This window comes from Sturnira hondurensis, unplaced genomic scaffold (genome assembly GCF_014824575.4).
Source record: "Sturnira hondurensis isolate 20B ecotype Veracruz unplaced genomic scaffold, ASM1482457v3 Scaffold0004136, whole genome shotgun sequence".
NCBI classification, from domain to species: Eukaryota; Metazoa; Chordata; class Mammalia; order Chiroptera; family Phyllostomidae; genus Sturnira; species Sturnira hondurensis.
The window spans coordinates 34,027,202-34,041,840 of record NW_028076767.1 but is presented as its reverse complement, the minus strand read 5'-3'; the positions used below and the strand labels follow the sequence as shown (position 1 = coordinate 34,041,840).

At 38.1% G+C, this 14,639-nt stretch overlaps 1 protein-coding gene across 1 annotated transcript in view; it reads left to right on the top strand.

Moving 5' to 3' along the window:
• The first annotated feature begins 1,472 nt into the window (after positions 1 to 1,472).
• The window catches only part of NUP35 (nucleoporin 35), a 39,459-nt gene continuing 26,292 nt past the window's right edge, over positions 1,473 to 14,639 (top strand). The window contains exons 1-4 of the mRNA XM_037044328.1: positions 1,473 to 1,580; positions 4,701 to 4,871; positions 7,652 to 7,779; positions 11,601 to 11,661. Of these exons, the coding sequence (XP_036900223.1) occupies positions 1,541 to 1,580; positions 4,701 to 4,871; positions 7,652 to 7,779; positions 11,601 to 11,661 (400 nt within the window). The 5' untranslated portion in view covers positions 1,473 to 1,540. The remainder of the gene's footprint in view (positions 1,581 to 4,700; positions 4,872 to 7,651; positions 7,780 to 11,600; positions 11,662 to 14,639) is intronic.

Genomic DNA, 14,639 nt, shown 5'->3' with positions numbered 1-14,639 from the left:
AAAGAAAGAAAATTTTACTCTTTGCAACAGCATGGGTGGTCCTGGAGAACATCATGCTGAGTGAAATAAGCCAGTCAGAGAAAGACAAACAGCATATGATCTCATTCATGTGGAGTCTAATGAACAAACTGAACTAACAAGCAAAACAGAGACAGACTCATCGATGGCCTTGTGATGACAGAGACAGAGAGGCAGTGTCAGAGAGGTAGAAGATGTCAGACAGATGGCTTTGGAGGGGGAGGGTGGAACCTTTAAGCCGAGGAATATAATTCAGTCTTCAGAAATCTGAAAAGGAAGGAAACATTCTCTCTTGGAATCTCCAGAAGAAACCAGTCTTCCTGACACCTTGATGTTAGCCCCATAAAACTCAGATTGCTGGCGTCCAGAATTGTGAAAGATAGATCTGTGGTCATTTAACCCTCCAGCTTTGAGGTGATTCAGTATGATCTCATCTGAACTTGATTACATCTGTCAAGTACCTATTTCCAAATAAGGTCACAGTCAAATGTACCTAGGGTTAGGACTTAAACATATTATTTGGGGGGACACAGTTCAACCCATACACCTGTAAAAAAGAGTCAATTTATCTCGGTGATTTTAAATTTTGATCTCAAGGGACATTCCATTTAATTATGTCATTGTAATTGCCTCACTCAAATTACAAAATTCTTGCTGGATTTGGAATTTCAGGAAATTCCAGAGGAAATAGGAAGGATGGGTGAGTATTTTGAGGATCATTAGTTTGGTATGGATCAGAGAATATCCTAGAATATAAATAAATGTAGCACATCACTTTTATGAAGTTAGGGAGCAAAACTAAACAACTTTTTTTGCACACATATATAGGCTATATTTGAATACGCCCTAAAGAAAAGCGGAAAGTGAGGTGGGGGGCCAGTCCAGACGGTACAAAGAGGGTGCTGCAATGTGGTGGGTTCACAGGTGTTTGTTTACTCAGCTTCCATTATTCACTATCTTTTGTACGTATCAACATGTAAAAAACAGCAAGCATGAATTATGCTTTAACGTAAAATTCCCCTATAACACATTTTTGAAAAAAATGGTAGAGATGACAGAAAATATGCAGCAAGAATGGAGCTTCACGCACCAAGCCCGAAAGTCGACACTGGAAAGCAGCCCCAACAGTTGCTCCAAGCCAAATTTCTGCACGTGGTGCTTGGGAAAGCTGACGGATGACAGAGCACTGGGTACACTCACGGTAGCTAACGAAACTCTGAATAAAATAAACAGTACTTCTGTGAAGTTCAAGTACCAAAAAAATCAGGACGCTCACACCGTGAGCACAGGATTTGGAGAAATACACCTTCATCACAAACACATCAAGCCTTTCCGGAAGTCCCTGAGTCTGCGCGAAGCCTTTTGCCCACTCCAAAATGGCGGCTCCGGCGCCCACAGCTTCGTGCGGCGCATATCCGGAAGTTACGTCACCCTTAAGGTAGCACGCCCCGACCCGTGGGGAGTGTTTCCGCCATTTTTTGAAAATCCGGAGGGTCCGCGGCGAAATACAGTTGCTGCCGCAATGGCAGCCTTTGCTGTGGAACCCCAGGTGCCCTCGTTGGGTGAGTGAAAAGCCGCTTTTCCACGCTGGCACCGCGATCGGTGCCGCAGGCCTGCAGGCGGACAAAACCGACGGGCAGTAGTCTTGACCCTCTCGTTTGCTCATTTCATTGGCGCAGGGGTAGTCCTTTGATCGCCCCCGAGTTCCTAGTCAGCCTCCTGCTCTAGTCATCAGGCTGCCAGGGTGGCTCCGGGAAGCTGCGGCCCCTGGCGGGACCGGTGAGGAAAGGGCGGTCGAATGTGGGCTGCGCCGTTTTGTGCTCCCAAACGCGAGCCCGCCAAGCCGGCGGACACCTAGGACCCCCAGAGCTCTAAACTGGATCCGGGAGTCAGGATCCGGGATTGTGGTCGGGAAGGGACCTGTGGGCTTACACGTGGGTGGGCGGTGCCCCGGAGAGTAGTCACGGACCACCGCTGTTGGGTCACCGGGGCTTCTAGTTCCTGTTTGTTTCTTTCCCTCTTCTGGCCTTTGGCAAAGGAATCAGTAATTAATGGAAGCTTGCGTTGTGCGACATTTAGTTAGTCAGATGATGAACGCCATCTAGATAATGGTCTTAAGAGGAAGGTAGGAGTTCGCACGATAATCCTTACCTTAATCTTGGAAAGGTGACCAAGTATTGTAGGTATTTCTGAACTCAGTCATATAATGAATACTTAAAAGTTCATTCCCATTGCTGAATTGTGACTTTGAAAAAATATCCAAAAAATTAACAGGATTTCCTTTTTGTCTGCTGAGTTTTGGGATTTCTGAGAACTGTCAAAATTTTAAAATAAACCGCTACTATAAGAAGACTTAGTTGGAGATTAGGTCACAGCATTCTGAGTTTGGAAAACAGTGAGTGTGATTACTTATGTGTGGGATGAATTTTTTTCCTTTTTTTTAAAGATCGGAAGAGTAACGCTTTACATGTTTTGTGCAAACTTTCTTCTGAGAGTAGAGCAGTGTGAATTGTTTGAGTATTTATTAGTCATAAACTAAACGCATAATGTCAGTGCAGATACTCTGCTACATTTAAATTTACGTACAGATACTGGTCCAGGTATTATTTTAGAGATCAGTTGTCTACTAGAAAAATTGGAGTGCATATTTCTTGGGGTTACAAATGTGTATAAACCTCTGTTTATTGCCTAATCAGAAATCTGACAGCTGCTATTACATTTTCAAGTCCACATATTGCATATTCTAGGTGAGGAATAAACATTTTCCCAGCACCTAATGGTATATTAAAAGTAGGTGTTACTTCAACAATCAGTGCTGGGTAAGAAGACACAGTACTTTAACAGTACAGTTTGTGATGGGGAATTGAGGACCTGCAGGATCCATTGGTACAGTGTCAGACAGCTCTCTCCTTAAGTGAAATTTAGCCTGATGGGTGGTTAGTGACAATTTGATAGAGGTTTTTGTGCCCTCCCTCTGGTGCTTTCTACTGTATTACAGTATCTATCCAGATGTGTAAGAACTTTTTTTTGGACTTAATTTTTATAATTGCCATATTTTGGAGGGGGAATGGGAGAGTGAAGGCAGTTGGTGGTTCCTAACACTTTGTATTTATTACTACGGGTTTTTAATATCTGTTCAGAAAATGCTTTTGGATTGATTGATTTTAGTGTTTGTTCTTTGGCAATATGTAATGGTTTCCTAGTAACATAGTAACTATCACTTTAATTACAATGTAATTATAGTTCTTCCTTATTTCAGTATTTGCTTTATCATTTTCCTGAATTGCTTTGCCTTTTCTTCTTTTATACACTTGCATTGTTAATATTTAAGTATAACTATAACCAGATATAAGAGGAAGCATAAATAATTGACAGCATTTGGAGAGTAGGAAACAAATTTTTGAGACTCCAGAAATTGACAGAAACATCAATGTATCTGATGTTATTTATATGATCTTTATTAACTGGCTTCCATAGATCACATTTAGGCTAGTCACATTGTTAAAAATTAAATTTTCATTAACAGAAATTGCAGATTCTTCACTTACACATTTGTCTCTCAGTTTTGGCTATTATAAGATACTGTTATAGTAATAATGAATGCTTGCTAAACATTTACTACATTTTAGGCACTGGGTCAAGTGCTTTACTTGCTATAATTCTGATCAAAGCTCTCTGAGTGGGTGATACAATTATTCCCATTTTGCTGAGAGACTTGAACCTGGGTCTCTCACTCCAGAGCCCATGTTTTTCTTACTGTGCTATTTGTGCCCTGAAATTAGAGCCTAAGTCACAGCTTCCTTATCTTCATGATAGGAATAAACCTTCCCAGTAAATTGTGAAGGTTAATTTTGAATTGATAATTGTGGAGTATCTGTTCTTTTTTTAAAAATTTTATTTATTTATCTTTAGAGGGGAAGGGTTAAGGAGAAAAATATCAATGTATGGTTGCCTCTCGTGCGTCCCCTGCTGGGAACTGGCAGGCAACCCAGGCATGTGCCCTGACTGGGAATCAAACTGCTATCCTTTGGTTTACAGGCCCTCGCTCAGTCCACTGAGCTACACCAGCCTGGGCATATCTGTTCTTTTTTTAAATTGGTTTTATATCAGGGAGACTTATTGATTCCTAATTTTAAAATGAGTAATTTAAAGAAAGATCCAAACAATACGCTTTCCAAACATTTTAAATGTTTTTTGCCACTCACTCATTACTAATATTTCATATGTGCTATAATGTGTGCATGATTACACTTTTATGCCAAAAATGGGACATACAGCAAGCTAAACTAATTGTGTTTGATATGTTCAAGCTTTGTGTAAATAAGTAACTTGTGCACCCTGTTCTTGTTTTTGGTTGTTGCATAGCTGACCAGAAATGGAAAATTTTCCTGTGTGTATCAGGGATTTTTTTAATATTATAAACTAAAATTCTTAAATTTAGAAGTGTGTTGATTCTTAAACCTGTGAAATGTTAACAGAATAGTTGTCAGGGATTAATATTGTTAATACAGAATACTTGTTTCTCTAGAAATCATTTTTATTGGTTTTTAAAGTAAAAATTTAACTATGGTTCTATAGTATTTAATGGAATTGATTAAATTTTCAAAATTATTCTAGATTCTTGTGTCATTTTGTTAGATACTATAAAATTAAAGTCCTTATTTTATTTCTGATTCATTTAGGATCTGAACCAATGATGCTAGGTTCTCCCACATCTCCAAAACCAGGGGTTAATGCCCAGTTCTTACCTGGATTTTTAATGGGGGATTTACCGGCTCCAGTGACTCCACAACCTCGATCAATCAGTGGCCCTTCGGTCGGAGTAATGGAAATGAGATCACCTTTACTTGCAGGTAGGTAAATTGCCTAAAGTAGTTTCATAGTAATGTCAGTATATATACTAGAATTTTTTAAAAGAGTTATAGTCCAGTGTTCCCTCTTCCCAACCCATTCATCACTGTATGTTGCCATGTATAATGCACACTTTTTTGCCGAAACTTTTGAGGGAAAAATAAGGTTGAGCATTATACATGGGTAGTACCAATTCTGTAGCTATATAAATGTTTATAATTCTTTTATTTATGCTTATGCGTTAAAGGTATAACTCTAGAAAGCAATAATGATATCCCTATACAAAATAATACCCTAGAATACAATAATCAGTTTTGTTTCTAAATATAACTAAATAAAAACTTGAATTACAAAATTAAAACAAAATATTTTTTTCCCCTGAAAGTTTGGGCTAAAAACACAGGTGTGTATTATACACAGCAAAATATGGTGATTAAAAAAATTAAGTAATGGCTCTTTTTTTACCATAAGAATCTTAGAATAAAGGTGTAAGCAGTATAAACTACAGCAGTCCCCACTTTTTTTTTAGATTTAATTTATTTATTTACCTTTAGAGGGGAAGGAGAGAGGGAAAGAAACATCAATGTATGGTTGCTTTTTGTGCATCCCCTGCTGGGAGTTGGCCTGCAGGGAACTGGCCTGCAACCCAGGGCATGTGCCCTGACTGGGAATTGAACCGCGATCTTCTGGTTTGCAGGCCTGTGCTCAATCCACTGAGCTACACCAGCCAGGGCTTAGCAGTCCTCACTTTTGTCAGCAGGGAAGTTCCAAGATCCCAGTGGATGCCCGAAACCACTGATAATATCAAGCTTTGTATATACACTATGTTTTTTCCTATGCACACATACCAGTGATAAAGTTTATAAATTGGGTACAATAAGAGATTGACATTAACATAATAAAATAGAATAATTATAATAATATATTATGATACAGTTATGTGAATGTGGTCTCTGAAAATATCTTACTGTACTGTACGTACAACTTGGACATACTGGACAAAGGGATGATTCATGTTCCAGGCTGGATGATATGAGATTTTACACTGCTGAGGCCACAATTTAAAACTTATGAATTCCTTAGTTTTAGAGTTTTCCATTTAATATTTTTAGACTACAGGTAACTGAAATAGCAGCTATCAAAATCTCAGATTAGGAAGGTACTACTGTATTATCATTGTAAGAACCACTTATGGAAAAGTATGCATACTACATTTCATCCAGTCTAAAATGCCAGTATTGGGGGGGGAGCGATATGGTCATTTAATTCATCTTAAATGTAATAATAGCACATGGTCAGTCAAAAGAAGTGTAATTTGAAAATTTGTAGATACGGATTCTACCTCTAGGGAGAGTTAATTAAGGTTCTCACTTGTAGTATGTTTAGTGAAAGGACTTCACAGACTATGGGGAAGTTTTTTACGTAGGCTATGCAGTCCTTGGCACAAAATGTTACTTAAATACAACATGTATCTTTTACAGGATATCTTTAGCAAAGAAACATTTTAAAAGATAACTTTGAAGTTTTGACTATGAGTAGTGAAGAGCCGCAAAAATGGTTGAATTTCAAATTTAAGCTAGTATCCTTTTAGTAGATGTTTAAAGGTAAACTCTTCTTACTTTGTTTTAACCTATGATTTAATTTAAAGTGGTTTTATATACATAAAAATTGGTCAGGAGAAATTATAAATTATATTTGAAGTAATTCACTTAAAGATATTCTGGACAGATTTTTGTGTAAATTTCAAATATGTTATTATTTAACTACTACATATTGAGTACTTATGAGCCAGGAAATATGCTCAGTATTTTGTTATTTTTAGTGTTTTTTCAATCTTGAGCAGTATATAGTAGTTATCCCAGGTCTTCAAAAGAGGAGACTGAGGCTAAATGCAATAAAGAAATTGCTGAAACGCACAGGTTACTAAGTGACAGAGAAGGAGGTCAAAGTCTAGGTCAGTCCCGTTTTGCAGTCTGCTCTATGCTTGTGCTGTGCTGTCTAGGCTCAGACCTTAGTCTCATGGAGGGCAGGGGCTGCTTCACTTTGGGCATTGCTAATTCTCTGATTTATACACATTTTTATGTCCCTAAAAATGTTTTTTTAATAACTTTATTATGTACTTAAATCTATTTTTACGATGAGAAACATAATGGGATTTGTTTAATTTTGGCAAATGCCACATTATGGGATTATATTTATTCAAGTGTTGTACAGACTGGAGGTGTGTAGTACCTACTTTCAAATTAGAAAGAGAATCGAGTTTTGTGTTGAAATGCTAAGCATTTTGTAGAGAAAGCAAAAGTTACATATGTTTACTATAAACTAAACTTTCTGTTTACTTACTCTGGAATCTTTTATTCAGAGTGCAGTCTGGATCACCAGCGTTGGCATCACTGGGAGCTTGTTCGAAGTTCATGATCTCAGGTTCCATCCTACGTGTTGTGAATCAGAATCTGAATTTGAACACGAACCTTTGGTGACTTTCATGTGCATTAAAGTTTTAGAAGCGCCAGGAGATGAGTTTAAGTCAATATTTTAAGAATGTAAATTTTTTTAAAAATCTTATTTTGTAGCAAGATGCTCTGGAGCAATTTCTGTGAAGCAACTCCCTGTCTCTCAGTTTCCTCATTTGTTAAATGGAAATCATTCTCAAGGCACAGGATTGTGGTTAGGAGAATTAAGTTAAATAATAACACCGATATGATTATTTAGGAAAAATCCTATTAAAAAGAAGAAAGATTTCTTTGTTTTCTCATCTGACTGTATGTTTTGTGCATTGTAGGTGGGTCACCCCCACAGCCCGTCGTACCAGCTCATAAAGATAAAAGTGGAGCTCCACCGGTTAGAAGTATATATGATGACATTTCCAGCCCAGGACTTGGATCAACACCTTTAACTTCAAGAAGACAGGTGATACACATACCCTCACTCATGATCCACAATGAGTAATTTTAAAGTTTTTATGTGGCTATACAGTGAGAGTCAGTAATTGAAATGTTTTCCTGAGGTCTGTTGTAGTATAACTTTGCTACACAGAATAAGCATTAAAGCCATTTATCATAGAACTTACTTAAATTGTGCTTATCATGAACTATACTTTAAAATGAATAAAACAACAGCCCTGACTGGTGTGGCTCAGTGGGTTGGGCATTGCCCTATAAACTGAAAGGGAGCTGATTCAGTTTCTGGTCAGGGCACATACCTGAGCTGCCAGCCAGGCCCACCCAACCCTGCTGCCCCTCCATCTTGGTTGGGGACATGGGAGAGGCACAGATCAGTGTTTCTCTCACACATGGAGGTTTCTCTCTCTCTCTCTCTTCCTCTATCTCTAAAAATAAATAAATAAAATCTTTTTAAAAAGGCATTTCAAAAAAATTACAGAACTCCAGATTATTTTCTCATGTAGGTACTTCTGTGGTTTTAATAGATATGTCATAATCACCTGTACACACCCTCAGCGTACTTCAAATACATGTGGAAATACTTATGGTTTAAGTCATTCCAATTCTTTAAAAAGCTCAGTATTTATTTATACATAATTCTATGAAAGAACAACTGAAGATTCAGGGTTTTATGCAGATTTAGGGCATTTGTAATGATTTCGGATCTTTGTTTTAGGAATTATTTTATTAACATACAACCATTATCCTTTTAGAGCTATGTTCATTATTTGCATGTTTTACTAAAAGCACTGCCTCCCACATAGTTCTGAGCTGATGCTTTAGCATAGCAACTTTTAACCATTGTGTCGTGGCACACTAGTGTGCTGCAAGATGTGCAATACCTGACTATTTAGTCAGGGCACTGATCTCCTTTCCCTTAGAATGTCAAATAAAAAAAATGACAGCAGCCAACACAATAGCCATTTGGTGTGAATGCCCTTTCAGTGCCCTTCCTTAAACCATAAATATAGAGATCATTTACTAGAATTGCATATTTTTGGTCACGGTGCATATTAAGGTTCTGTCTGATTGGCTAATTTTTGATACCAGAAATCCTTATATACAAGTATAGGCACCTGATTTTTTTAAAAAGTCACTTTGGAGCAAAAAGGTGGGTAATTACTATTGTTGTTATGATTTTTTGTAAATCAATCAAAATTATACCCATTTCTTGTCAGATTCGCAAAAATATATCTTTTGGCATGGCGCAGAATTTTGGTAATTAGTTTATGAATGCCATGGGGTAAAAAAGGTTGAAAGTCAGTACTTTAGTATGTTCCTCATGTAGTGTTCTGATGGTGATGTTAAGCTTTGGTTGGTGTAGTTATAGGTGTTCTCATGGTGTTATATTCAGTCATAGATTATGCAAAATAGACATCTCTGTTTTGATGGGACTAATGGTTACAGGAGAGTGTCTGATACTTAGGAAGTACCTGCAGTGCACAGGCCCTGATGTTACAGTTTTAGTGCTTTGTGGGGGGTAAGGCAGCTCGTCTAGCAGAGCCAGGCTTTCAACCTAGGCAGCCTTAAACCTAGAGCCAGTGTTTGTAATAGCATGCTGTGCTAATACTACTGTGGTAAGTCTTGTTGGCACTTGGAGGGTAGTATGGATTTTTTTTTTAAGTGGGAAGTTTAGTAGCTTTTATAGTCATGTGTTCTTTCCTGTCATTATTGTGCTTAGTAGGATATATAAACAAAGTGTGTCAATTTAACTGATACATCCCTTTGTTTAAAGATATTTCTGCTGTTTAGTTTGGAGAAATGTTTTATGACTTTCCCTAAATCAGATATAGTTGTTGGAAAGTTTAATAAAGTGCATACTTAAGTAAATTTTGACTATAGGTTTTATATTCCTGTCATATTAGGCCTACTTGTCAAGCAAAACAAAATTAATTCATTGTGTTAAACAGATTACCTTCTCTCTCCAGCACTGCTAGACCTGCCCACCTGTCGGTTATAGTAGCCATTAGCCAAGTGTGGCTCTTGACACTTAAAATGTGGCTAGTCCTATACCTGAGATATACTTGTCAACTATAAAGTTTAAAATTGCTTGCATGGCTTGTGTTAATATTTGGACAGTGGTGTTCTAGACTTAAGAAGTCCAGAATATTCTGTTTTGGGATATTTTTCTAAAGGTTGGTAAGTAAATCTGATGTTTAGTTTGGTGTGAGAACCACTGGCTTACAAATTTATGTTTTCATTACTCCTCTGATATTACATGAGAAGAAAGGTAGTTATAGTAATTGCCCTGTTCAAAATGTTTAAGAGTCTTAAGTGTAATAATTTGTAGAAAATGTTTTTGGCTGAACGTTGGTAAGAATTTTATTATTAGATCAAAACCTAAATTTGTTTTGCTTCTTGAGACTTTGCTCAACCTCTCTCTAATTATAAAAAAGCTGGTATTAAGAATTGAACAGTAAGCCCTGGCTGGTGTAGCTCAGTGGATTGAGTGTGGGCCTGCGAACCAGACAATCACGGTTCGATTCCCAGTCAGGGCACATGCCTGGGTTGCAGACCAGTTCCCAGCAGGGGATGCACGAGAAGCAACTATACATTGATGTTTCTCTTCCTCTCTCCTTCCCTTCCCCTCTAAAGATAAATAAAATATTAAAAAAAAGAATTGAACAGTACATTTTGTATCTCCCCTAACATTCTTTCTGCATTTGGTTCTGGTTGTTAGATAATAGCCAAATTTTAGATTTCCTTAGTTTAATCATATACTGTTTAAAAATTTTTACATCTACTTCTAGAGACTCTCATCACTCTTGATCTGATATTTCTATCTTTGTTTATGGAAGGACTTTAAAAATATTTTATTTATTTATTTTTAGATAAAGAGGAAGGGAAGGAGAAAGAGGGAGAGAAACATCAATGTTTGGTTGCCTCTTGCACACCTCACACCCGGGAACCTGGCCCACAACCCAGGCATGTGCCCCGACTGGGAATAGAACCAGCAGGGACCCATTGGTTCACAGGTCAGTGCTCAATCCACTGAGCCACACCAGTCGGGGCAGAAGGACTTTTTTTAAAGATTTTTAAAATTTATTTTTAGAGAAGGGAAGAGAAGGAGAAAGAGAGGAAGAGAAACATCAATGTGTGGTTGCCTCTTGTGTGCTCCCAACTGGGGATCTGGCCCCGCAACTCAGGCATGTGCCCTAGACTGGGAATTGAATCTGCAACCCTTTGGTTCATAGGCTGGCACTTAATCCACTGAGCCACACCAGCCAGGGCTATAGAAGGACTTTTAGCATCTTTAGTCTTTAGTTTTCTCACATTTAAAGAACTGGTATTGATAATTTTCCTTCTTTATAACTTTCTACCAGTAGAGGCAGAGTTATCCTGTCTTTTATTGTGTACACTGATTTGAAACTATAGTATTTCATAGTTTGTAAGAATTTATTTAAAAATAAAATTCTGCCATGTTTTTGTTTTTCTGTGTGAGCTTGGTGATTTGAAGTATCACCATTATATGTGTTACTTCTGTACCTTAGGAACTAGAACCAAATAGCAGTGTTACTTTCTACTAAAAATAATGCTTTTTTTACCCAATGTGGTTTTATTTATTTTAAACAAATACTATAATAAGGGTATAGCATATTTTAGATTACTACCATTCAACTTAAAAAAAAATTAGGGAATGCCCTTTGATTGTGAGCTAATTATAGGCATCTCCAGTACTGAGTAGATACTCAGCTGTCTGTTCAATGAAGCCTTTCAACACTTACAGTGTATATGTTATGGTTAGAACTTTACATTTTTACCTGAACACTTTCTTCTGTTTTTATGTAGGCAAACATGTCAGTAATGCAGAGTCCTCTGATTGGAGTGATGACGACGACTCCCGGGACAGGTACGCAGTGCCCTTTAACACCAGAGCCTGCTCTCTGCTTTTTGAATGAAGGAGATATAAGACCTTTGTTAATATTGCCAGATTGCTTTCTTTTATATTTCACACTTGGAGACTTGTTCAAATGTAAGTAAATTTTAGAAAGGAAACATTTTGTATATTTATTCTTTTCTGAATTTGATTATAAGATGTGAAATCTGTTCAAAAGATTGATAATTGAAAAATATGTACCTAATAGTATCTTCTAAGTTATTAAAAACTGTGATAAAAAAGTTGTTGCAATTGGGAAGAAGAGGAATACAGAGTGAATGATAACAGGTGTTTTGAGAGACATTAATGCATAGCTATAAATCTATCATTGGCTTTAAACAGCTGCTGATTATGCCTAGTTTTTTTTTAAGATTAATGGTATTTTTATCACATCAGCATCATCATTAGCAGCACTTTTCTTACATATTCATGTATTTATAATCTGTCAAATGTTCAGTCAGCCAGTAATTGAGCACATGGTCATGTATCAGACTCTGAGAAACTGAACAAAATGGATAACCCTTGCCTTTATGGAGCCTACACTTATTTACAGGATTTACGTTTATAAATAAAGTAAGGAAATTATAAAATTTGTTAGAAGGTAATCTATTTTGTGGAGGAAAATTAATCAGTAAAGGAGTATTGGGGGTGAGATCTTTTCAGTTTTTAGTAGGGTGGTGAATTAATTTTTTATTATTGCTATAAAAAATCACCACAAACTTAAACGTGGTTTAAATAAGACACATATATTGTTTTACACTCCTGGAGGTGAGAGGTTTGAAATGGGTCTGAGTGGCTAAAGTTACGGCATTCATAAGGCTGTGTTAATTGATGGAGGCTCTGGGGGAGAGACTGTTTTCTTGACTTTTCCATCTTGTAGAGGCTGCCCACGTTTCTCTGCTTGTGGTCCCTTTCCTCCTCCTTCAAAGCCAGCGACTTTGCATCTCTCTGAGCCTTCTTCTGTAGTCATGTCTCCTTCTCTTTTCCGAGGATCATTGTGAATACATTGAGCCCTTCTGGATAATCAAGGATAATCTCCCCATTTTAAGGACACTGATTAGGAGCCTTGATTTTGTCTGCAACCTAATTCTTCTTTGCCATGTAATGTAATACATTCCTAGGTTCCATGGGTAATGATGTGGACATTTGGGGCAGGGGCATTGTTCTGCTTACTGTGGATAGTTAAGGGGAAAGTAGAGCTTGGTCAAAAACCTGAACTAAGGAAGGGAGGTAGTGAAAGTGTGACACAGGAAATAGCAGTTATGAAGGCCCTGAGGTGGAAGTATGTCTAGGGTGTTCCAAAAAGAGTAAGGAGGCAGGTATGAAATGGAGTGAGTGAGGGGAAGGATAGTAGAAAATGAGGTCTGGGAGGCAATAGGGGCTTATCTCACAGGGCCTTGTAGGTCATTTTAACAACTGGCTTTTACCCAGAACAGGTGGAAACCAGACAGAATGAGACTGTTGCTGTGCAGGGGTGGAAGCAAGGAGGCCAGACAGTAGGCTCTGCACTAAGCCGAGTGAGGGATGGTGGGGGCTCAGACAGAAGGTAGGGAAAGAGAAGTAACAACACAAGGGTGGAGCAGAAGAAATAATAGCAAGGTAGTAGATTTAAAATGAACCAGAATCAACAGTATAAAACAAAGTGTACTAACCACTCCAGTAAAAGGTAGAGATTGTCAGAATGTCTTAACAAAAGCAGGATCCAATGACAAGGTAGATCTTTCCATCCTCCAGGTTCAGATTTCTTCAAGCAGCCTGTGAATCCTCCCTGGTAGTGTCTTTAATGTCTACATTCCTACTTCCAGTTTGTTCAAGCTATTTAGGCCTTTTCTGTCATGATCCTCTAATTTCTTAAGGTTTTATTTATTTTCAGAGAGAGGGGAAGGGGTAGAGAAAGAGAGGGAAGGAAACATTGTTATGCTAGAGAAACACCACTTGGTTGCCTCTTGCATGCCCTTAGCCAGGGACCTGACTGGGGATCAAACTGGAGGCCTTTTGGTTCATAGGCTGGTGCTCAGTCCACTGAGCCCCACCAGCCAGGGCATGCTCCTCTAATTTCTTTCAGCCCCCACTCACTGCTCGATTCCAAAGCCACTTCTGCATTTTTAGTTATTTGTTACAGCAGCACCCCACTTACACCAAAATCTATACTGCTTTTAAGTTGTTACCATAAGAAATTACCACAAACTTAAGTGGCTTAAAACAACACACATTTATCATTATGTTTCTATAGGTCAAATGTTTGGGCACAGCTTGGTTCCTTCTTTAGAGCTTGGGTGTCAGCAGGGCTGATGTTCCTTTTTGGAAGCTTTGGGGATGAACTGCTTCCAAGTCATTCACGGTGTTGACTGAATTCAGTTCCATGTGGTTGTAGGTCCCTGTTTTTTTTGTTGTTGTTGTTGTTTTTTGTGGTTTTTTTTTTTTTTTTTTTTGCTGCCTATTGCCTGAAGGTTGTTCTTTAGAGCCTGCTCTCATTCCTAAGTTTGTGGCTCCCCTTCCATCTTTAAAGGCAGTAAATGGCATATAAGTTCTTTTGTATGCTTTGGATTTCTCTGACCTCCTTTGTTGAATCATTGGCTTGACTTTTCTGCCAGCTGCTGCTAAGGGCTCATTTGATTGCATTGGGCCAAGTGGATTCCCTGCTCCCTTCTCAAAAAAGAGTATTCCTGTGAAACCTGTGGGATGTGGAAATAGCCTAAAGCAAAGAAGCAATTGTATATCTCAAGACACTTCTTGCTAATGGATATACAGAATAAGTCAAGGTAAAGCACAGATGCTCACAAACACAGTCCAAAGCTTTGGCAGCTTGATTCTGAGATGCTGAGTGTTGTTCCCAGGGCAGAAGCTGGGTGGTGCAACTCTCGCTTCTGCTCGTGGAGCATGCTGCAAAGTGCTGCACTCTATTTTCGTAGGGTCGTTTTATAAAAACAAAGTGGCGTAAAGCAGACTCG